The sequence below is a fragment of the Euleptes europaea genome, chromosome 5 (genome assembly GCF_029931775.1).
Source record: "Euleptes europaea isolate rEulEur1 chromosome 5, rEulEur1.hap1, whole genome shotgun sequence".
NCBI lineage: Eukaryota > Metazoa > Chordata > Lepidosauria > Squamata > Sphaerodactylidae > Euleptes > Euleptes europaea.
This window is the reverse complement of record NC_079316.1, coordinates 8185270-8209377: the sequence shown is the minus strand read 5'-3', so window position 1 is coordinate 8209377 and position 24108 is coordinate 8185270. Positions and strand designations below refer to the sequence as shown.

Sequence of the window (24108 nt, the reverse complement as noted above, 5' to 3'; positions counted from 1 at the left end):
CAGACGGCCATCCAACCTCTTCTTAAAAACCTCCAGAGAAGGAGCGCTCGCCGCTCACCACCTCCCAAGGAAGCCTGTTCTACTGAGGAACCACTCTAATGGTTAGAAAATTCTTCCTAATGTCTAGATGGAAACTCTTCTGATTTAATTTCAACCTGTTGGTTCTGGTCCGACCTTCTGGAGCAACAGAACACAACTCAGCACCCTCCTCTCTATGACAGCCCTTCAAGTACTTGAAGATGGTTATAATATCCCCTCTCAGCCTTCTCCTCTTCAGGCTAAACATACCCAACTCCTTCAACCTTTCCTCACAGGACTTGGTCTCCAGACCCCTTCTTGATTGGCTTATACTGGTCAGGGGGCCAGCAGTCCAGTTTCCTACGTGGTAGAATCATAGAATCATAGCGTTGGAAGGGACCACCAGGGTCATCTAGTCCAACCCCCTGCACAATGCAGGAAATTCACAACTACCTCCCCCACACATCCCTAATGACCCCTACTCCATGCCCAGAAGATGGCCAAGATGCCCTCCCTCTCATCATCTGCCTAAGATCATAGAATCAGCATCGCTGACAGATGGCCATCTAGCCTCTGCTTGAAAACCTCCAGGGAAGGAGAGCTCACCACCTCCCGAGGAAGCCTCTTCCACTGAGGAACCACTCTGACTGTTAGAAAATTCTTCCTAATGTCTAGATGGAGATGGAAAGTGCCAATAAGGTACCCAAAAGGTAAGGAATCAACAGGAAACCATGAGCTAATATTGAAATCCACAAAATCACTTGTATCAGTATTAGCCCATGGTTTTGTGATGGAAATCGCCATCAAGTCACAGCTGACTTATGGTGAGGTTGGTTTCCCCACTCCTTCACATAAGGTCAGCTGAGTGACCTTGGGCCAGTCACAGCTCTCTCAGCCCCACCTACCTCACAGGATGTCTGTTATGGGGAGGGGAAGGGAAGGGGATCATAAGCCCGTTTGAGTCTCCCTTAAGTGGTAGAGAAAGTTGGCATATAAAAACCAACTACTACTTCTCCTCCTCGGCCAGGGACCATCTTGCCGCATCTCCTACCTGCTGCTTTAGTACTTATGATGATTTGAAGATGAAGATGAAAAAGAGTTGGTTTTTATACCCTGCTTTTCTCTACCACTTAAGGAAGAATCAAACCGGCTGACAATCACCTTCCCTCCCCCTCCCCACAACAGACACCCTGTGAGGTAGGTGAGGCTGAGAGAGTTTGGAGAGAACTGTGACTAGCCCAAGGTCATCCAGCTGGCTTCATGTGGAGGAGCGGGGAAACAAACCCGGTTCTCCAGATTAGAGTCCGCCGCTCTTAACCACTCCACCACGCTGGCTGAAGAGGTTGCAACTTGCCGGCCTTCACGTCTGTAAGTGTAGGTTAGGAAGCTACTTTTATTTTATTGCAGGTGCCTATTCTTTGTCTTACGCTTAAGCCTGAACCTCTTGGTTAATCTTTTCAATAAAGCCTGTTGCTTTTATTGTCGTGTTCCACCGCATGAGTCAGAGTCCAAACCCAGTATCGGTCCAACTACCTGAAGAGTTCCTTCAGGTAGTTGCGAGGACGTGGTGGGTCGGAAACCACGCTGTTCTCATCTCCAGTGCCACGCCCAAAAGGGAAGCAGGAGGAAAAAAGGGTATCGGGAGAGGCCGGGGCTGCCGGATGTCCGGCCTGATCTCTGGTCTGGCGCCAGACACTCTGGGTCTTTGTGATACGGCTCGATGCAGCCTGCATAGGCCATGACGTGCGCAACGTAGTTCTGTTCCTGGATGCCGTGGAAAAGGTGGGCCATGGGCCCCTGGGCCATGATCGCAACATCCTCCCCGCCGTGGGTCTCGGATTCCAGGGGCACGGCGGCTTGCTGCCGGTAGTCCTTGTCGTCTGGGCAGGAAAGAGCAAGACAGTTATTTGGCACCCGCGGCCGGTTTGGGGCTAAGCCACCCAAGCGGCTGCTTAGGGCGGCACCGTAAAGGGGGAAAGGAGAAAATAAAAGGGCCACACCAGTCACTGAGAGATTAAAAAAACATCAGGCTAAGAAATCAAAAGGAGATTGAGACTGGGAAGGGCAGCAATGAAGGAGCTAGAAAAGATTGCTAAGTGTAAGGATGTGTCGCTGGCCACCAAGATCAGGTTAATTCATGCCATCGTTTTCCCTATTACTACGTATGGGTGTGAGAGCTGGACAGTGAAGAAAGCTGATAAGAAGAAAGTAGATTCCTTCGAAATGTGGTGTTGGAGAAGCGTGTTACGGATACCGTGGACTGCCCAAAAAACCAATCAGTGGGTTATAGATCAAATCAAGCCTGAACTGACCCTGGAAGCTAAAATGACTAAACTGAGGCTGTCGGACTTTGGTCACATTGTGAGAAGACAAGAGTCAGTGGAAAAGACAGTCATGCTAGGAAAAGTTGAAGGCGGCAGGAAAAGAGGAAGACCCAGCAAGAGATGGATTGACTCTGTAAAGGAAGCCATGGCCCTCATTTTGCAAGATCTGAGCAAGGCTGTCAAAGACAGGCCATTTTGGAGGACGTTGATTCATAGGGTCGCCATGAGTCGGAAGCGACTTGACGGCACTTAACACACACACAAGGCCGATGATGCGAGTAAAGTAAAATATATATTTTATTGTGGTGGTGGAAAGTGCCGTCAAGTCCCAGCTGACTTGTGGCGACCCGGTAGAGTTTTCAAGGCAAGAGATGTCGGGAGGTGGTTTGCCATTGCCTGCCTCCTGTGGGCCGAGAGAGTTCGGAGAGAACTGTGACTGGCCCCAGGTCACCCAGCCGGCTGCATGCGGAGGAGTGGGGAATCGAACCTGGTTCTCCAGACTGGAGTCCACCGCTCTTAACCACTCCACCACGCTGTCTCTGTCTCTGTCTCTGTCTCTCTCTCTCTCTCTCTCTCTCTCTCTCTCTCTATTTTATTACTCATCTAAAAATTCCCTAAGTGTTTCACCAACAGGCTTCTTCAGGGCTTCTTTATATATTACATGTAATGTAAGAATGTAATTTAAGAATTGAGCCAAAACCTCTTGGGAGCTGAACTGTTTCTCTGTCTTATCTCTCTCACGTACAAGGAGTTTATCTCTTGCCCTTATTTTCCTGCATGCAATCATAAGGACAGGATAAGCTCTAGCCGTTACGCTTAATGGCTTTGTCCCGGGTTGATATCATACTGATTTGATTTTTTTTAACACACTGTTTTATTTATTTACATAACTTCAACTATATATATGAGATCTCATATTATATTTCAGATTCCCCTGAAGAAGCCTAGAATCATAGAATCACAGAAACATAGAGTTGGAAGGGACCTCCAGAGTCATCTAGTCCAATTGCTTCCTGACCCCCAAGTGGCGATCGGCATTACCCTGGGCATGTAAGAAAGGGCTGCGAGAGCCAAACACTGTCGCAACCCTTCCTGCCCTCCCTCTCATGGTCTGCCTAAATTCACAGCATCAGCATTGCTGACAGATGGCCATCTAGCCTCTGCTTAAGGCCTCGCAGGGCCCTGGTCTCACTGGAGAGGCCGTTCCACCAGGCGGGGGCAAGGGCAGAAAAGGCCCTGGTCGAGTTCCTCCCCTGAAAGTCACCAGTGCATAGGGTTGCCAACCTCCATGTGGAGTCTGGAGACCTCCTGGAATTACAGTTGATCTCCAGAGGACAGAGATCAGTTCCCCTGGAGCAAATGGCGGCTTTGGAAGGTGGACTCTGTGGCATTGGGCCCCACTGAGGTCCCTCCCCTCCCTCCCCAGACTTCACCCCCAAAATCTCCGTCAATTTCCCAAGCCGCAGTTGACAACCCTAGTTCATATCCCCCCCAAGCATCCTTAGGCTATCCACACTCTGCTAGGAAAACGATGATGCCGGGGAGGGGCCGTGGCTCACTGGTAGAGCAACTGCTTGGCATTCAGAAGGTCCCAGATTCAATCCCCAGCATCTCCAGTTGAAGGGATTAGGCAAGTAGGTGACGTGAAAGACCTCCTCTGCCTGAGACCCTGGAGAGCCACTGCCCATCTGAGTAGACAGTACTGACTTTGATGGACCAAGGGTCTGATTCAGGAGAAGGCAGCTTCATGTGTTCTTGTGGCCTACTTTGCATGGCTGTTGTGAAGGTTGACTGCGACCATGTCTGCAAAGCTATGGGACATCTTCCCTATTATGTGGGCGAGACTCCACTTCATCAGACGCGTGTAGCGGGTCCCTCCCTAGGCAGATGTTTATACATGAGGATATGAAGAAATAGAACAGTAAACAGCAGGGGGAAAGTCCATGCAATGCAGGAAGGGCCGGCTGAGAGGTCATTATGCAAAACTCAATAAATGTAAAGAGATCATAACCATCAAGAACAGAGACTATTTCTGGCCATTATCCATTATAAGCTCATTACCCATTAACTCAGGGAGGGGGGAACGGCTGTGACAGGATCTGCAATATCTGAAATGAGGAAGGAAATTCTCACCAAAGTCCACCGAGCGAACATCTGGCCGGTTGCCGTTCTTGAGGACATAGCCCGGTCCGTTCCCGTAGAGGATGCTGGTGTACCGCCGCTTGTCCTTTGCACTTTTGGGTGCCAGGCCTGCACAGAGACACAATCGAACGGCTTCATCCCACATCAAGTTAGTGGTGCTTAAGTTACCTGGAGATCCCCGGGGTGTTACTTCATGGACTACCTGGTTCGGATAATCATGGTCAGCCTTCTTCTTCCGAGAGGGAAGGAACTTTGGGTCAGAAGACAGGGAAGGTGGTGGGCTTCACTGTTTGTTCTCAAAACAGTTACACAAGAACCTCCCCCACCCCACGAAGTAACTGGGGCAAGAAGAGGGTTGGTGACTGCACAGACGCTGGTCAATTGGTTACCTTCCACAGCTAGGTTTGGCCCTGCCAACAAGAACAACGGGCAGCTTTAAAAGGGGGATTAGTCAGATTCACGGTGGATGGGTCGGTCCGTGGCTATTAGCCAGGGGCACTAAAGGGAACCTCCATGTTCAGAGGCAGTCAACCTCTGAATACCAGTGCCAGGAGGCAACATCAGGGGATGGCCTCGGCCTTTATGCCCTGTTGTTAGACCTCCAAAGGAACTGGTTGGCCACTGTGTGAGACAGGTTGCTGGACCAGGAGGACCACTGGCCCGATCCAGCAGGGCTCTTCTGACGTTCTTATGTTCTTGTGACCCTCCTGACAATGTGCATAACTGCATTTTCACAGCTTGCTCTGGGAGGGAAATTGCACCTTTAACCTGAATGCGGGGAGGGCATTATCCCAGATCAGCGCATGTAGTTCTAGAAGACATTAGCTTTGCCATCCCAATTGGGACTGCCAGGTCCCTCTTCGCCACTGGCGGGAGGTTTTTGGGGCGGAGCCTAAGGAGGGTGGGGTTTGGGGAGGGGAGGGACTTCAATGCCACAGAGTCCAGTTGCCAAAGCATTCATTTTCTCCAGGCGAACTGATCTCTATCGGCTGGAGATCAGTTGTAAGAGCAGGAGAGGTGGGCAACCCCAATCCCAATGGAAATCAGCCTAATCTGGCACCAAGATGAACAGTCTGCCACCCTTGGCCATCAGAAGATCTCCTAGTCCTTCAAAAGACTCCACCCTTTCTCCTCCGCTGCCTCTCTGGCCGGATCTGCTGACAGCAATGCCTGCCTGAATCTCCCTGTCTCTTCCGTCTAATGTGGCCAACCTCCAGGAAACCAGCTCCATGCAACTCCACCTAACGTTAAGCCTGCAATCTGATGCAGAACAAACACTTTCCCATCAGGGCTTGAAACAGCTGCGTGATATTTCAGATGGTCCTAATAAAAGGCATGAGATGACTTTTTGCTTGTGAACCAATGTAACTCCTTCTGATCTCCCCACGTTTTATATGGCGGCTATTCGCGTTATGATATCTCTCCTGGCACTCCATGTTCTGTGCTCATAAACGTTGGAACCAGGAAAGCAAATTGCTGATGAGATCATTATCTGGCCAATTTCAGCGGCAATCTTTTCTTGGCTGGGAACCAAGAAAGATTCCGGGAAGAGTGTTTTCCGCGCCCTTAGCCCGAGAGCAAGTTATGAGTGCGGGTAACAGTGCGACCCACAGACGTCTTCGGGGGACGCAGCACAAACCTCCCATCCTATGACGTCCCTTCCAGCTACGCTGGGAAGCATCATGGAAGCCAGATATTGCATCAATTCTGAGCACAAAACCTCCCTATGCTCCTAGGGTTGCCAACCTCCAGGTGGTGGCTGGAGAGCTCCCGCTATCACAACTGATCTCCAGGCAACAGAGATCAGTCCCCCTGGAGAAAATGGCCACTTTGGCAATTGGACTTTATGGCACTAAAGTCCCTCACCTCTCCAAACCCCGCCTTCCTCAGGCTCCACCCCCAAAATCTCCAGGTATTTCCCAACCTGGAGGTGGCAATCCTATATAGTCCTGAGGCCTGACAGAAGTCTTATTCATTTATGTATATTGCGGTTTTCTCCCCAGTTGGGACTCAAAGCAGCTTAGAAGATCGTTCTCTCCGGCTCCATTCTCTCACAATGACAGCCCTGCAAGGTAGGCCAGGCTGAGCATGTGTGACGGGCCCAAGGCCACCCAGTGAGCTTCCCTGGTAGAAGTGGGGATTTTGAACCCGGGTCACTCTGGGTCCTGTGGCTTTCCCACATTCTTTGTTTCCTCACTTGTAAGTTCCTGTTTCTTTGTGTGTGTGTGTGGGGGGATTTTCCTGTTAGAACATAAGAATATAAGAAATGCCATGCTGGATCAGACCAAGGTCCATCAAGTCCAGCAGTCTGTTCACACAGTGGCCAACCGGGTGCCTCTAGGAAACCCACAAACAAGATGATGCAGCAGCACCATCCTGCCTGTGTTCCTCCGCACCCAAAATAATAGGCATGCTCCTCTGATACTAGAGAGAATAGGTATGCATCATGACTAGTATCCATTTTAACTAGTAGCCATGAATACCCCTCTCCTCCATGAACATATTCACTCCCCTCTTAAAGCCTTCCAAGTTGGCAGCCACCACCACATCCCAGGGCAGGGAGTTCAACAATGCAACTATGCATTGTGTGAAAAAATACTTCTGTTTATCAGTTTTGAATCTCTCGCTCTCCAGCTTCAGCAGATGACCCCGAATTCTAGCATTATGAGAGAGGGAGTAAAGCTTCTCCCTGTCTACTCTCTCCAAACCATGCATAATTTTATAGACCTCTATCATGTCTCCCCTTAGCCGCCTTCTTTCCAAGCTAAACAGCCCTAAGCGTTTTAACCGCTCCCCATAGGGCAGTTGCTCCAGTCCCCTAATCATTTTGGTTGCTCTTTTCTGCACCTTCTCAAGCTCTGCAATATCTTTTTTTAGGTGTGGTAACCTGAACTGTACACAGTATTCCAAGTGTGGTCTCACCATAGATTTGTGCAAGGGCAGTATGATATCAGCAGTTTTATTCTCTATTCCTTGTCTAATTATGGCCAGCATGGAATTTGCCTTTTTTTTACAGCAGCCGCACACTAGAGGGAGTAAAACACATGTCCTGCAAGTGTTTTACTCCCTCTAGTGGTCGATTCGATATCACAGAGGCTTATGTCCAACAGAAAAACCTGCAGTTTAAATATGCAGGGGGAGGTGCTGGACACACACCTGTTTGATACCGAAAAAACCACTAGAGGGGGAAAAATACAGGTTGAACTAGAAAAAACAACCCCCAAAGAAACTGGAACTTACAAACGAGGACACTGAGAATGTGGAAAAGCTCCTAGTCTGCCACTCTGTCCACCACATAGAATCATAGAGTTGGAAGGAACCACCAAGGTCATCTAGTCCAACCCCCTACACAATGCAGGAAATTCACAACTACCTCGCCCCCACACTCCCAGCGAGCCCTACTCCATGTCTAGAAGATGGCAACAAAAACCCTGCAGGATCCCTGGCCAATCTGGCCTGGAGGAGAATTGCTTCCTGACCCTAAAATGGTGATCGGCATTACCCTGGGCATGCAAGAAAAGGCCCCGAGAGCCAAGCACTGATGCGACCCTTCCTGCACCCCCTTTCACGATCTGCCACTTGCCACAGCTGCAAATGCAGAGGGGTTTACAGCGCCAGCAAAGCAGCTACTCTGCAGCTTTGCTCACACTTTCCTTGCCTCAGCTGCCCATACCATTCCCCACTCTATCTTAAAAAATGGGAGCAATTGACAGATTGCTGTGGCATTGTGGCATGATCTATTGCCACGATCTATGCCTTGGCAACTTTCTATCACGGATGCTTTAGGCGTCCTGCATTGAGGTTGGACGGCCTGTATGGCCACTTCCAACTCTATGATTCTATTATTCTAGCCTTTTTCATTGTGTAGTTATAAGGGGACAAGGTACTCCTTCTTGCAAAGAGGAGACATTCCCAGAGAAACTCAAACTGACTAATGTCAAAGCAAATTCTGGAGAAGTTGCCTGTCGATACAGAATAATAGGCCTGGTGGACATTGGAAGTGCCCCCTAGAAGACACAGAAAAGCTTCTCCGCCATGTCTCTCCTCATCCCAGAGATCTGTGAAAATGGCCACCATAGAAGAAGAAGAAGAAGAGTTTTTTTTATATGCCGACTTTCTCTACCACTTAAGGAAGAATCAAACCAGCTTACAATCACCTTCCTCTCCCCACAACAGACACCCTGGGAGGTAGATTGGGCTGAGAGCTCTAAGAGAGATGTGACTAGTTCAGGGTCACCTAGCTGGCTTCATGTGGAGGAGTGGGGAAACCAACCCAGTTCACCAAAGGCTCCGCCCCTCATGTGGAGGAGCGGGGAATCGAACTCGGTTCTCGAGATCAGAGTCCACTGCTCCAAACCCCCACTCTTAACCACTACACCAGGCTGACTTTTAAGAAAGTCCCCTCTCCCCACTCACCAAAGATGTTGTTGCCGCGGGGCGTGCTGCCTCCAAAGGTGAAGACGTGCGAATGGTCAGCCGTGACCACCATGAGCGTCTCCGAGGCATCGGTCAGCTCCCCGGCCCGCTCCACGGCTTCGTCCAGCATCACAGCCTCCATGAGAGCCTGCTTGGCTTTGCCTTGGTGGTGTCCATGGTCGATCTTACCTCGTGAAGGGAAAAAATACAACATAGAGCCTTCTTCCTTTTCACGGTGCCTCAGGCTTCGTTCTCACTGAAGTGTAGGGTTGCCAGCTCTGGGTTGGGAAATACCTGGAGATTTTGGGGGTGGAGCCTGGGGAGGGCGGGGTTTGGGGAGGGGAGGGACTTCAGTGGGGTATAATGGCATAGGTCATTTATGCATGGGTACTTTCACTCGTGTTTGCTCCCGGTCTGTCTCGGTTGTTCCGTGGAGTTAGGCATGAGTTTCCCCTCCATTAGAGATAGACCTCTAATGGGGAGGGGCTGTGGCTCAGTGGTAGAGCATCTGCTTGGCATGCAGAAGGTCCCAGGTTCAATCCCCAGCATCTCCAGTTAAAGGGACTAGGCAGGTAGGTGATGTGGAAGACCTCAGCCTGAGACCCTGGAGAGCCACTGCCGGTTAGAGTAGACAATACTGACCTTTGGGGAGGGGCTGTGGCTCAGTGGTAGAACATCTGCTTGGCATGCAGAAGGTCCCAGGTTCAATCCCCAGTATCTCCAGTTAAAGGGACTAGGCAGGTAGGTGATGTGAAAGACCTCAGCCTGAGACCCTGGAGAGCCGCTGCCGGTCTGAGTAGACAATACTGACTTTAAGAGGCCTCACCTACCCTCTTCCTAGACCAGAGATGGTCTTTAATGAACCCAAATCCCCATAACATGAGCAGGGTTCTCCCTTTCTCACTGTAGACTGGCCTTATATGTTTCCGAGAAGAAGGGAACCCTCCTAGCAGCGAAGGGGTGGTGATACTCATCTTCCACAAAGAGGAAGAAGCCATTGGGGTTCTTGCGCAAGATGCGAATGGCCACCTCGGTCATCTCCACAAGGGAAGGGTCCGTGGCATTGTTCCGGTCCAGCTCGTACTCCATGTCCTTGGGCGCAAAGAGGCCTAAGGCATTTCAGCAGAAGAAGAGAGAGTCAGGAAGGGGGGGGGGGCTGGCAGTTCACGATCAGTGACTCCCACTTTTTGATATTTAGACCAGGGGTCCCCAGCATGGTCATGTGGGCGTCATAGCACCTGCCCACACCTTTCCTGGCACCCGCTAAATGTTTTTAGAAGGTGGGTGGGGCCAGGTGGGGCTTTTGCCCAGCAAGGCTCCAGATTGGCCGCTGGAGATTTGGCTGGCTGTGCAGATTTTTTTAAAAAAAGCATTGCTTTGGCAGCAGCTGCCACCACCGCGCAAGGATCTTCATTGCGTGACTGAACGTAAGCAGCCATTTTCCGGCTGTGCCCACCATACAGGGTCAGAATTCCAAAGGTGCCTACAGGTTTTAAAAGGCTGGGGACCCCTTTTTAGACTGTAAGCTTCTCTGGGCAGGGACCTTATTCTTGTTTGCTTCCGGCACATCACAGACCACCACTAGGATACAAGGATGGGCGGTAGGGTTCCCAACCTCCAGGTGGTGGCTGGAGATCTCCCGCTATTACAACTGATCTCCAGGCAACAGAGATCAGTTGCCCTGGAGAAAAGGGCCACTTTGGCAATAGCACACTATGACACTTAAGTCCCCCCCTCCCCATACCCCGCCCTCCTCAGGCTCCACCCCCAATTCTCCAGGTATTTCCCCACCTGGAGCTGGCAACCCTAATGCGGGGGGGGGGGGTCTTCCCCAAATGACACTGCATCTAAATTTCAACAGAGTGGGAAACTAAAGGAGAGGAGAGGAAAAGGGTGAAAAGCAAGGTAACCCTGAATTATCTGATACCCGCCGCGTTTCTTTTTGGTTGGGAAGGAGGATCAACGGATGGAGGGTTGAGATGCAGCGTTGTGCAGTAGTTAGAGTGTCAAAGTAAAATCTGGATGACCCAGGTTCAAATCCTTACTTGGCCATGAAGCTTACTGGGAGATAGGGTTGCCAACCTCCAGGTACTAGCTGGAGATCTCCTGCTATTACAACTGATCTCCAGGCGACAGATCAGTTCCCCTGGAGAAAATGGCTGCTTTGGCCATTGGACTCTATGGCATTGAAGTCCCTCCCTTCCCCAAACCCCGCCCTCCTCAGTCTCCGCCCTAAAAATCTCCAGGTATTTCCCAACCCAGAGCTGGCAACCCTAGGAAATCTCCAGGACCCACCTGGAGGTTGGCAACCATACCTCGGTTTGATCCGGGAATGCAATTGTAGGTTTTTAAGCCAACTGCCAGGCATCTTCCAAGCGGCCCCCTTAAGGGATCCCAGCACTGACTTTTGGAGAGGCCATGGCTCAGTGGTAGAGCATCTGCTTGGCATGCAGAAGGTCCCAGGTTCAATCCCCGGCATCTCCAGTTAAAGGGACCAGGCAAGTAGGTGATGGGAAAGACCCCTGCCTGAGACCCTGGAGAGCCGCTGCCGGTCTAAGTAGACAATACTGACTTTGATGGACCCAGGGTCTGATTCAGTAGAAGGCAGCTTCATGTGTTCACGTGTTCAGAGTGCAAAAAGACACGGGGTCGCAGCTTCTCCCTCCCCCAGAACGACAGGAGCGAAAACAAGACACCATTTTGCACCCTTACCCAGGAGGTAGTCGGTGGAGTTTTCGTCCACGGCTTCGAGGCCGGTCTTATTCCAGACGTAGTGGGCACCCTGGGAAGAAGCAGAGTGTGGAAATAGGAGGGATCTGTAGCATATACGCCTCACACAGGAAAGGCAGGTGGGAGGCGGTTAGGCCATGGGTAGGGATGCTTCTCTCCCAAAGCCACACAAGTAGGGTTGCTAGGGTTGCCAGGTCCCTCTTCGCTGCCAGCGGGAGGTTTTTGGGGCAGAGTTTGGAGAGGGGAGGGACTTCAGTGTCATGGAGTCCAATGGCCAAAGCGGCCGTTTTCTCCAGGTGAACGGATCTCTATCAGCTGGAGATCAGTTGTAATAGCAGGAGATCTCCAGCCAGTTCCTGGAGGTCTAGTTTAGATACTCTCTGCAAACAAACACACCTGTGCTGAAATTAAAGTAGTTACAACAACAACAGCACGCAGGCTCCAATGTGAAGTAATTACAGAACAACCAAATATACAACTGAAGAAGCAACGTGCATGCGAAACGAATACCAACCTAGAGGTATCGTCTTGCAACTTTGTCATCAGCAACAATTGGATCATCTTTATCTCCTTTTGAACTTTTGTGTTTGCATATTGGGGTGATGCAACCCGACTTACATTTTGAGAACAGCAAGTAGCTTGGACTTTTCAGTTAGAAGTGTTTCCTTATACTTTGGACTATTTTTTACTCCCTGGCTGGGATATATTTAGTTTTGGATATAAACTGTTACTTTGAAGGAGATTATAATCATTGTTGGAAATATTTCTTAGGGTTGTGTAGTTACTTCACATTGGAGCCTGCGTGCTGTTGTTGTTGTAAGTACCTGGAGGTCGGCAAACAGCCTTACCCGATAGATCCCGGAGATATCTGGGGCCAAATAGTTTAAAGAATAATTCTTAGAGGAGTAATTGGTCCAGATTCTCTAACTGGATGCCCGAGCACATTGTCTCGTTTCAGCCAGACATCAGTTCTTTCCCCTGACCCTCCATACCCACCCACTCACTAAACCCACAGGCCTCTCCCACCCCCTTCCCCCCCGTTTCAACTACCTCCTTGGAATCCAGCCACATTTGAATGAGGTTCAGGCCGTCGTTCCGCGTCCCGCCCACCTTGGAGTCATCCGGATATTCAGGGTCAGGTGTCTGCCGGGGAGTCATGTATTTCCGGCCCCCTCCCAAAATCACCTGCCAATGGACACACACAACCGTTTAGCCAGCAATGCCATTTAAAAAAAAATGGTCTGTTCGTGTTTTGAGAGCTCTGTTGCTAAAAAGTAGAGAACTTATCTATAAGTAGAGCTTCCTCTGAGCTTTATGGGGGGAAATTTATCCCAAAGCATGACATCTATCCAGAACGAGACGCTTTCACACTTCAGTGGAACCTCCATGTTCAGAGGCAGTCTAGCTCTGATGAACAGATAATGTGGGTTCTAGATCAAATCAAGCCTGTACTCTCCCTAGAAGCTGAAATGATCAAACTGAGGCTATACAAGGCTTGCTGGAGAAGAAAATCATGCTAGGAAACGTTGAAGGCAGCAGGAAAAGAGGAAGACCCAACAGGAGAGGGACTGAGTCAGTCAAGGAAGCCACGGCTCTTACTTTGCAAGACCTGAGCAAGGCTGTTAACGAGAGGACATTTGGGAAGACATTAATTCACAGAGTTGCCATCGATCAGGACAGGAGGGGCTCGACGGACACTCAAAAGCAACACTAGAGAAAGTTTTAAATGAACGATGAATCTGAGATTAATCATCTCTGTTTTGATAGAGAGATCTAATTTTTCCTCTTTCTCTAAGCTGCTCTACAATGGACAAACAGGCCAGCCCCTGCGACAAAGATTGAATGGACATAAGTCTGACATCAGAAACCACAACATTCAGAAACCAGTGGGGGAACATTTTAACCTTCCAGGACATTCAGTTGCTGATTTAAGAGTAGCAGTTCTCTTACAAAGGGGTTTCAAAGCGAGATTAGAAAGAAAGACTCCTGAATTAGAACTAATAATGAAGCTCAAGACGATGCATTCTGAGGGACTTAACAGAGATCTGGGATTCCTGTCTCATTACCATTGCTGATTTCCCCATGCCTACTATCCCTCTGCATATCACACCTGATCCAATCAGGCCTGCTAATGTCATTTACTTGCTTTTGACATTTACATTGCCATTGTGTGACTAATTCACTGTTCTCTGCTTAAGGATGGATGGACTCACACTCTAGCTGCATCTGAAAAAGTGAGCTGTGGCTCACGAAAGTTCCCACCCTGCCAGGAATTTTGTTAAGTCTTTAAGGTGCCGCTGGACTCTTGCTCTTTTCCAAGCTGCTCAGTATGGTTCTCTCCTCAGGTTATCCTCACAACAACCCTGCAAAGTAGGATAGGCTAAAGGAGAGGGAGTGACTGGCTCAAGGACACCCTGCGAGCTTCGTAGCCGAGGGGGGATTGGAACCTGGATCGCCCCAGTTCTGACATTCTAACCACTACACCACACTGCCTCCATAGAGACTGACACTCTAACCACTACACCACACTGCCTCCATAGAACATATTGACCATGGCTGTCTATGGAAGTTTCTGCCACTCTCCGGTGCAGTGGACATTTTCTTTCGACGCAAAAATTTGAGCATATTCTTGTATTCTGCAGGAATGACCAAGTTCATCTGTAAAAGGAAACAAAAGACTCCCACCTCTGCCCAGATGCTACAAATATCTGTTATCAAGAGCAACCTTACACAGTCAGTTCTTTGGCCTATCTAGCTGGGTTGGCCAGGTCTACGATTGCCAAATCTGGGCTGGGAAAGTCCTGGAGATTCCTGGAGCTCAGTTGGGCATAATGCTGTGGGGTCCTCCCTACAGAGCAGCCATTTTCTCAGGGGAACCGATCTCTGTAGTCTGGAGATGAGTTATAATTCCAGGAGATGTCCAGGTCCCACCTGGCGGCTGGCATACCCAGCCCGGGTCACATAGGAACCTATGAAGCTGCCTTCTACTGAATCAGACCACTGGCCTATCAAGAGCAGTCCTGTCTATTGAGACTGGTAATGGCTGTCTAAGATCTCAGGGAAAGAAGAAGAAGAATTGGTTTTTATACCCTGATTTTCTCTACCTGTTTAAGGAAACTCAAAGCAGCTTACAATCGTCTTCTCTTCCCCTCTCCACAACAGACACCTTGTGAGGTAGGTGGGGCTGAGAAAGTTCGGAGAGAACTGTGACTACCCCAAGGTTACCCAGCAGGCTTCATGTGGACGAGTGGGGAATCGAACCCGGCTCTCCAGATTAGAGTCCACCGCTCTTAACCACTACACCACGCTGGCCTTTCACATCACCTGCTGCCTGGTCCTTGCCAGAGATTGAACCGGGGACCTTCTGCATGCCAAGGAGATACTCTGCCACTGAGCCACGACCCCTCTCAAAACACACATGAAGCTGCCTTATATTGAATCAGACCCTTGGTCCATTAAGGCCAGTATTGTCTACTCAGACTGGAAGCAGCTCTCCAGGGTCTCAGGTAGAGGTCTTTCCCATCACCTACCGCCTGGTCCTTTTAACTGGAGATGCTGGGGATTGAACCTGGGACCTTCTGCATGCCAAGCAGATGCTCTGCCATCGAGCCACAGCCCCTCCCTGAATTCCCATACACAACCAGCCCCTTTAATGCCCGGACATCCGAGCGTTGACGGACGTATCTGTGTAGCCGGCACTCACATTGATGTCTGTATTGTTGAGCAGCTGGTAAGCAATGTCTTTGCAGCCCTGCTGGAGGGCTTCTTTCGGCAAGTCGTCATCCGCGTACCAATCCCGGTTGACCGAATGGGCGTAGGAGGCCCCCGGAGAGGCATGCTGGACACGGGTGGTGGTCACGATCCCCACAGACTTCCCTGCGAGGAAGAAGAAGAGCTGGTTTTTATATGCCGACTTTCTCCACCACTTAAGGAAGAATCAAACCGGCTTACAATCACCTTCCTTTCCCCTCCCCACAACAGACACCCTGTGAGGTAAGGTGGGGCTGAGAGAGCTCTAAGAGAGCTGTGACTAGCCCAAGATCACCCAGGTGGCTGCATGTGGAGGAGTGGGGAAACCAACCCGGTTCACCAGATTAGCCTCTGCTGCTCATATGGAGGAGCGGGGAATCAAACCCGGTTCTCCAGATCAGAGTCCACCGATCCAAACCACCGCTCTTAACCACTACACCATACTGGCGAGAAGGGAAGGAAAACAGATGCGGGTCAAGGAACTGGGGGGGAAACAGGCCACTGATAGAAGAGGGGCAAACTTTGAAATCACTCGTGTGTGGGGGGTAGAGGTCTCTTCCAAGGGCCAGTCGGTCATGTGTTTCTGTAGTTCCTTCTCTTACTCAGGCTGGCATTTTGGGAAAGAGGCAGACCAGAGGCTGAACACCACCCACACACCAGGAAGGGCAGCGTCTAATAGGGTTCCCAACCACCAGGTGAGGCCTGGAGTTCTCCTGGAATTGCTACTGATCTCCAGGCAACATAGGTCAGTTGCTCCGGAGGAAATGGCAACTCCAAAGAGCAGGGTCTCTGGCATCACATCCCCTCGGCACTCCCTCTAGAGCCCTCCTCAGGCCCCGCCAAAATACCTCCCACCGGTGGCGAAGAGGGGCCTGGCAACCCTACAGATCAAGTGGGAGGGGACATCAGTTTTGCCCAGCCTTCCAACCCCCCCACTCCAGCTCCTACCTGCTAACTTTGCCCGGTGCAGGATGGAGGGCACCTCGTTGCCAAAGGTGGTATTGCACTGATCATAGGTGGCCGCGGCGCTCACGCCCAACGTCTTGGCGTTGGCCTTCACCCCACACAGATAGGCGGTGCCCGTCCCAGCGCTGTCTGGCACCTGCCGGTCAACGTTGTACGTCTGCCAAAGGGAACAAAGAGACCGCGTGGTTCGGAGCACCTGGGCACTGAGCTGGCGGGCAGGTGAATGCCCCAGGGCCCAGGGGCACGGCCGCGTGTCGGCATGAGAAATGAGCAGGGGGCGGTGGTTGACAAGGAAAAAAATGGAACTTCTTAGATATATGTTAACACTTGAAAGAGTGACTATTGCATATAACTGGAAATTAGAAGCAACACCATCAGTGGACAATTGGCTAGAAAAACTAGCAAAATATGCAGATATGGCCAAGACCGACAGAGGAATTTCAGAAGAATTGGAGATTGTATTTTGAGTATGTAACAAAATAGTTAATGTGTAGAATGTAAACATGTGAGGAGGAGGAGGAGGAGGAGGAGGAGGAGGAGGAGGAGGAGGAGGAGGAGGAGGAGGAGAAGAAGAAGAAGAAGAAGAAGAAGAAGAAGAAGAAGAAGAAGAAGAAGAAGAAGAAGAAGAAGAAGAAGAAGAAGAAGAAGAAGAAGAGCTGGCTTTTATATGCTGACTTTCTCTACCACTTAAGGAAGAATCAAACCGGCTTACAATCACCTTCCCTTCCCCTCCCCACAACAGACACCCTGTGAGGTAAGTGGGGCTGAGAGAGCACTAAGAGAACTGTGATTAGCCCAAGGTCACCCAGCTGGCTTCATATGGAAGAGTGGGGAAACAAATTCAGTTCACCAGATTAGCGTCCGCTATTCATGTGGAGGAGTGGGGAATCGAACCCGGTTCTCCAGATCAGAGCCCACCATTCCAAACCACCACTCTTAACCACCACACCACGCTGGCTTGCTGGCAGGGCCCACGAATAGGGTTGCCAGGTCCCCCCTTGCCTCGGGACACAGGTCTTGCTGGGGCAGTAATAACTAGCAGAAGAATTTCTATAGCAGCTTCAGTGAGCATGGGCAATTCATAGAGCAAAGCAAGACCAGGCCAGGGTGGCTGCAGCCCAAATGTTAAAGGTGGGCAGGGTTGCCAACTCAAGCTTGGGAAATTCCTGGAGATTTGGGGGTGGTGCCTGGAGAAGATGGAGTTTGGGGAAGGCAGGAAGTTCAGTGGGGATGGGACATCACAGAATCCACCCTAAAGCAGTCATTTCCTCCAGGTTGAAATGTAGTCTGGAGATCAACTACAATTCCAGGAGAACTCCAGGCTGCACCTGGAGGTTGGCAACCCTAGGTAGAGGGGCAGCTGTGTGGCAAACTGAAGATTTTATTTATTTTTTTGTTGGGCTTATATCCTGATTGAGCATGGGGGGACCCACACAGAAGGTTTGTCTTCGCAAGTTGCGCTATCCATAGGAACACATGGCCCTGATCTAGCTTGGGGTGAACATGGCAGCAGACAGAGACACTCCCTTCGCTGGCCCTGACTCCGAGGCAAGCCAAGACTCTCACCTTGGACAGGGCGATGTAGGGGAATTTCTCCATCGCCAGCACAGCCTCTTCACCGGAGCCTCCGGCCATTTGGCCCTTATAGATGCGGGCTGCAGTGATGGTCGGGACTCCCATGCCTGAAACACAAGGCCATTCTGCTTTGAGCTGTCAAAGGGTTACAAGAATCATTTTGTCATCTGCACTGAAGAAGAAGAGTTGGTGGTTATACCCCCACTTTTCTCTACTTTTAAGGAGTCTCAAAGCGGCTTACCATCACCAGCCCTCCCCCTCCCCACAACAGGCACCTTGTGAGGTAGGTGGGGCTGAGAGAGTTCGGAGAGCACAGTGACTGGCCCAAGGACACCCAGCAGGCTTCATGTGGAGGAGTGGGGAATCGAACCCAGTTCTCCAGATTAGAATCTGCCGCTCTTAACCACTATGCCACGCTGGAAAGCTTCTTGTCAACATGACACTGGTGAGACACACACAAAAAAGCACTCCATCCTCACTGTGTAAGGCTGCCAACCTCCAGGTGAGGGCTGGAGATCTCCCAGAATTACAACTGATCTCAAGGCATCAGAGTTCAGCAACCCTGAAGAAAATCTGGAGGGTGGGCTCTATGGCATTATCCCTCCCCAGGCTCCACTCCCAAATCTCCAGGAATTTCCCAACCTGGAGTTGGCAACGCTGCATGCCATGGGACATGATCCCACAGTGTTTCCTTTAAATGGGGATGCTACACACCCACCACACAGTTATTTTGCCCAGGATAAATAAAGTGCATGCAAAGTCGCACCAGAGTGGGGAAGGGGGGATTCTTTCACTTTGCCAGGATCGCATTTAAATCAATCTAAGTGACCGAGTCAACTCAAACACATTTTCGTGTCAGTCAAATGAAATGTGCCCACAGTTGGAAGAGCAGGATAGCATTGATCTGTTAAATTGAACAGCTTTGCTGTGCTTAAATTGTATTTCTTGTAATCACATGCACAGTATTTCTTGTAGGTATTTCCACCTGCACATATTGTTCTTAAGCGATTACGTTAAAAGATGCCCTGTTCTTGCATGGAGTCGTTGTCAGCCGTGCCTGTCTAAAAGAAAAATCCAAAACCCCCAGAACACAATCTGCATAATTCCTTCTATTAGGACCAACTGAGCGTGTGGTTGCATATTCTATTAAGTAAATTGTTCTGAAAAAAAAGGCAACATCTGGTTTATTTTTAGATACTGCACATGTGTCTGAGAGAGAGAGAAGAAGGAGAGTTGGTTATTATATGCTGGCTTTCTCGACCATTTAAGGAAGGATCAAACCAGTTTACAATCACGTTCCCTTCCCCTCCCCACAACAGACACCCTGTGAGGTAGGTGGGGCTGAGAGAGCTCTGAGAGAGCTGTGATTAGCCCAAGGTCACCCAGCTGGCTTCATGTGGAGCAGTGGGGAAACCAACCCTGTTCGCCAGATTAGCATCTGCCTCACGTGGAGGAGTGGGGAATCAAACCCGGTTCTCCAGATCAGAGTCCGCCACTCATGTGGAGGAGTGGGGAATCTTAGAGTTGGAAGGACCCACCAGGGTCATCTAGTCCAACCCCTACACAATGCAGGAAATTCACAACTATCCCCCACACCCCCAGTGACCCCTACTCCATGCCCAGAATATGGCCAAGATGACCTCCCTCTCAATGATCTGCCTAGGGTCACAGAATCAGCATTGCTGACAGATGGCCATCTAGCCTCTGCTTAAAAACCTCCAGGGAAGGAGAGCTCACCACCTCCCGAGGAAGCCGGTTCCACTGAGGAACCGCTCTAACTGTTAGAAAATTCTTCCTAACGTCTAGACGGAAACTCTTTTGACTTAATTTCGACCCGTTGGTTCTGGTCCGACCTTCTGGGGCAACGGAAAACAACTCTGCACCCTCCTCTATGGGATAGCCCTTCAAGGACTTGAAGATGGTTCTCATATCCCCTCTCAGTCAACCTTTCCTCATAGGATTTGGTCTCCAGACCCCTCACCATCTTTGTAGTTCCAGCTTGTCTACATCTTTCTTATCACAGCTCTCTCAGAGCTCTCTCAGCCCCACCTACCACACAGGGTGTCTGTTGCCAGGAGGGGAAGGGAAGGCGATTGTAAGCCGCTTTGATTCTTCCTTAAGTGGTAGAGAAAGTTGGCATATAAAAAACGACTCTTCTTCTTCTTCTTTTCCCCTTCTTGTGACTCCCTCTGCCTGCGGCCGGCCGGTGACGACATCAGCTGCTCCCGCCCCACGTTTGGATTAGATTAGCGGGGGCTCCGGAATAGCCACTTTTCAAACCCAAATCCTATCACACCTCTTGACCCCCGCCCAATTCAAACCCCCACCGCAATCGGATTTCTGCGTCTGCAGTTAACAATTAGCTCCGGCTTAACTGGGTCAGGAGGTCGAGCTGAGCCCCTCATTCCACTTGAGAGGATTACTTTGGTACCGAAGCCGCGTGGGTTGAAAAAGCCACCTGAAGCCAAGAGGGTGACCTCGACTGAGATTCTGCACTGGCCTGATTTCTTTTCCTTTGCAGGTTTTGGGGCCGAAAAGAACCGGGGCACTTCTAGGCATGTGCAGAGGGTGACAAACAGCAACCTGGCCCTGATCCATCTGTGTGGATCCAGGTACGCTCAGACTCACCGTCCCCCAGGAAAAGAATAACGTTCTTGGCACGATGGGCCACCGGAGTCAACCTGAGTGCGGATTCCAGCGTCTCCCTGGCTTTCCCGTTCCAATAGTCTGGATCCTTTTCATCCTCTAGAAGCATCCGAAAGAGAAGGGAGTTATCTTGTTCCACGGGGCATAATTATCGCATGGAACTCACCAGCACAAGATGTAGGGGCAGATGGTAGAGGGCAAGTTTGGAAGTACATCTGCTAGCCACACTAGGAGAGCAGAACCTCCATGTTCAGTGGTAGTCTCTCTCAATGTCAGGCATATGGGATAGACGAAAGAGTAAGGGCCAGCATTCTCATGGTCTGGCTGTGGGCTTCTTGTGGGCATATGACAGGCCACTGTTGGAAACAAGACGCTGGGGAAGAGAGATCCTTTGACTGATACACTAGTTAGGGTTGCACTACAACAATGGAGTGTTCAGGGAGGCCAAAATTGGAAATATTCCAGTATCTGGGAACAGAAAAGTATAGGGTTGCCAGGTCCCTCTTCACCACCGGCAGGAGGCTTCAATGCCATAGAGTCCAATTGCCAAAGCAGCCGTTTTCTCCAGGGGAACTGATCTCTATCTGCTGAAAATCAGTTGCCATAGCAGGAGATCTCCAGCTAGTACCTGGAGATTGGAAAAGATCCAAACAGCACTACAAGGTAATATCAACACAAGATAAATTTATAAAGGTGCAGGTAAGTGCAAGGAGTGAACATATGTACAAAAATTAAGGGAAACACAATCAGGGTTTTTTTTAAAACAATTAGCACCTTTATAAATTTATCTTGTGTTGATATTACCTTGTAGTGCTGTTTGGATCTTTTCCATCATCTATACAGCACTGAGCCTTCATTCTCTCCAGTACCTGGAGATTGGCAACTAGGGTTGCCAGGTTCCTCTTTGGCATCGCCGGGAGGTTTTTGGGGCGGAGCCTGAGGAGGGCGGGGTTTGGGGAGGGGAGAGACTTCAATGCCATAGAGTCCAATTGCCAAAGTGGTCATTTTCTCCAGGGGAACTGATCTCTGTCGGCTGGAGATCCGTTGAATTAGCAGGAGATCTCCTGCTACTACCTGGCAGTTGGCAACCCTAGTCGTGCCTCATCAGCCCAGGTCAAGAGTGGAAGGGTGGCTGGGCTGCCTCGCAGGCCGGATGAGAGCTCTCAAGGGGCCGGATTCTTATGTTTGACACCCCTGCTGCAGAGGATGGATGAGTCACAGAGTCCAGGCTGAAGTTCTTATCAGGCCCTTCACAGGGGACAGGGAGAACCGGGCATCAGGCAAAAGCGGGTCATTGGTTCACGAGTCAGCAGATCGCGGAGGTAAAGGGTCAAGGTGTTTTGCGGGCTGCTTGCGAACTGTCTGCGGAATCAAGACGGCGTGGTGGGTAGGAATCCATCAGGAACAGCCAACTCTCTTAGATGTCATGCGCAGGACATGGTTAAAAAGGTAAAGGAGTAGGGTTGCCAACCTCTTGGAGCCGCCCCCCACCACCCCGGAGATCTCCCAGAATTGCAACTGATCACCAGGCTACAGTGTTCAGTTCCCCTGGAGCAAATGGATGCTTTGGAGTGGAAGAAGGAAGGAAGGAAGGAAGGAAGGAAGGAAGGAAGAAAGGAAGAAAGGAAGAAAGAAAGAAAGAAAGAAAGAAAGAAAGAAAGAAAGAAAGAAAGAAAGAAAGAAAGAAAGAAATCTTCTCAAAACCCTCTTCTTACAGCCAAATAGAGGCCAGCAAGACTTCCTTTGAAAGAAAGAGATAAAGAAAGAAAAAGAGAGAAAGAATTCTTCTCAAACCATATGCTTACAGCCAAATGGAGGCCAGCAAGTTTTCCTTCGAAAGAGAAAGAAAGAATGAGAGAAAGAGAAAAAAGAGAAAGAGAGGAAGGGAAAGGAAGAAGGAAGGAAGAAAGAAAAGAAAGAAAGAAATCTTCTCAAAACCCTCTGCTTATAGCCAAATAGAGGCCAGCAAGACTTCCTTTGAAAGAAAGAGATAAAGAAAGAAAAAGAATTCTTCTCACACCATATGCTTACAGCCAAATGGAGGCCAGTAAGTTTTTTTCCGAAAGAGAAAGAATGAGAGAAAGAGAAAGAGAAAGAGAAAGAGAAAGAGAAAGAGAAAGAGAGGAAAGGAAAGGAAAGGAAGAAGGAAGGAAGGAAGAAATCTTCTCAAATCCTCTGCTTACAGCCAAATAGAGGCCAGCAATACTTCCTTTGAAAGAAAGAGATAAAGAAAAAGAGAAAGAAATCTTCTCAAACCATATGCTTACAGCCAAATGGAGGCCAGCAAGTTTTCCTTCGAAAGAGAAAGAAAGAATGAGAGAAAGAGAAAAAGAAAGAGAAAGAGAGGAAGGGAAAGGAAGGAAGGAAGGAAGGAAGGAAGGAAGGAAGGAAGGAAGGAAGGAAGAAAGAAAGAAAGAAAGAAAGAAAGAAAGAAAGAAAGAAAGAAAGAAAGAAAGAAAGAAAGAAAGAAAGAAAGAAAGAAAGAAAGAAAGAAAGAAAGGAAAACATTCTTCCCAACCCCTGTGCTTATGGCCAAAAAGAGTCCAACTTTCCCACATTCCCACCATGACCCCATTTGTTCTGCTCCTCACCTGAGGCCGCAGCCGAAAGACGGATGCAGAGGCAAAGGAGTCCGCAGATCCCCAGGGGGACCAGTTGGCCCATCGTGCTGCCCAGCCGGGGAGTCTCTGAGCCAAGCCGGAGCCTCTGTGTGGAAAAGGCAAGAGGTGCGAAGACGGTTGGCTTCTCTGCTCTTCCTTTCACCTTTGGACCTTCAGGCCCCTGGGCAGGATGTGTAGTGGGGGCGGGGTGGGGTGGAGGAAGCAGGGGGAGGAAGGCCAGCCGTTTCCTGGTCTGGAGGACCTTGTGGGAAGTTCTGCATCTCGGCTTGCTCAGAACTTCTCAGGAAGCGGTTTCGAAGGTTTCCCAACGCATCATCTGGTCTTTCTCAGCAATGCAGCGTCCGGCCCCACAGGTAACAGGAAAACCAGGCCCTACCCAGGGGGCGATAGCTTCTCGTCCAAAATTCTAATTTTTTTTCTTTTGCTGGAAACCAAAAGGCCAACACAAATAGTAGGCAAAGCCATACAACGTACATTTTAAATACAAATACATGAACACATGAAGCTGCCTTCTACTGAATCAGACCCTCGGTCCATCAAAGCCAGTATTGTCTACTCAGACCGGCAGTGGCTCTCCAGGGTCTCAGGCAGGGGTCTTTCACACCAACTACTTGCCTAGTTCCTTTAACTGGAGATGCCGGGGATTGAACCTGGGACCTTCTGCATGCCAAGCAGAAGCTCTACCACTGAGCCACAGCCCTCCCCGAGGAAGGAAAGGAATGGCAAACCACCTCTGCTATTCACTTGCCTGTTGCTGGCAGACATCATAAGTTGGCTGCGACTTGATGGCACTTGACACTCACAATAGGCTACCTAAGCAGCTAAATTCGGCAACAATGCATACGTCATAGTGGGGTCTGTAAAGCCACTAACAAGACTCTTCCCTTCTCTTTCTTGGTGGCTTGTACGGAGGGGCTGTG

General features: G+C 49.9%; 1 protein-coding gene across 1 annotated transcript; it reads right to left on the bottom strand.

Annotated features, from left to right (window-relative positions):
- Window positions 1-1608: 1608 nt before the first annotated feature.
- Window positions 1609-23231, bottom strand: LOC130477868 (alkaline phosphatase-like). Its single transcript, XM_056849951.1, has 11 exons — window positions 23159-23231; window positions 20550-20666; window positions 17913-18028; window positions 16329-16503; window positions 15334-15506; window positions 12681-12815; window positions 11613-11682; window positions 9875-10009; window positions 8901-9092; window positions 4476-4592; window positions 1609-1898 (listed from the first exon to the last, which is right to left on the bottom strand). The coding sequence occupies exons 1-11, from the start codon at window positions 23229-23231 to the stop codon at window positions 1609-1611; spliced, it is 1593 nt and encodes a 530-aa protein (XP_056705929.1).
- Between the last annotated feature and the right edge of the window lie 877 nt (window positions 23232-24108).

Bases quoted from the DNA above. Each gene is read 5' to 3' on its own strand.
- LOC130477868 (XM_056849951.1), bottom strand. From the start codon at position 23,231: ATGGGCCAACTGGTCCCCCTGGGGATCTGCGGACTCCTTTGCCTCTGC. The intron at 11,683-12,680 runs GTAGTTGAAACG...GCTTCTTCCCAG, and splicing joins TGTGGCTGGATTCCAAGGAG to GGTGCCCACTACGTCTGGAA. The intron at 9,093-9,874 runs ATGAGTATCACC...TTTTCCCTTCAC, and splicing joins CTTCTTCCTCTTTGTGGAAG to GAGGTAAGATCGACCATGGA.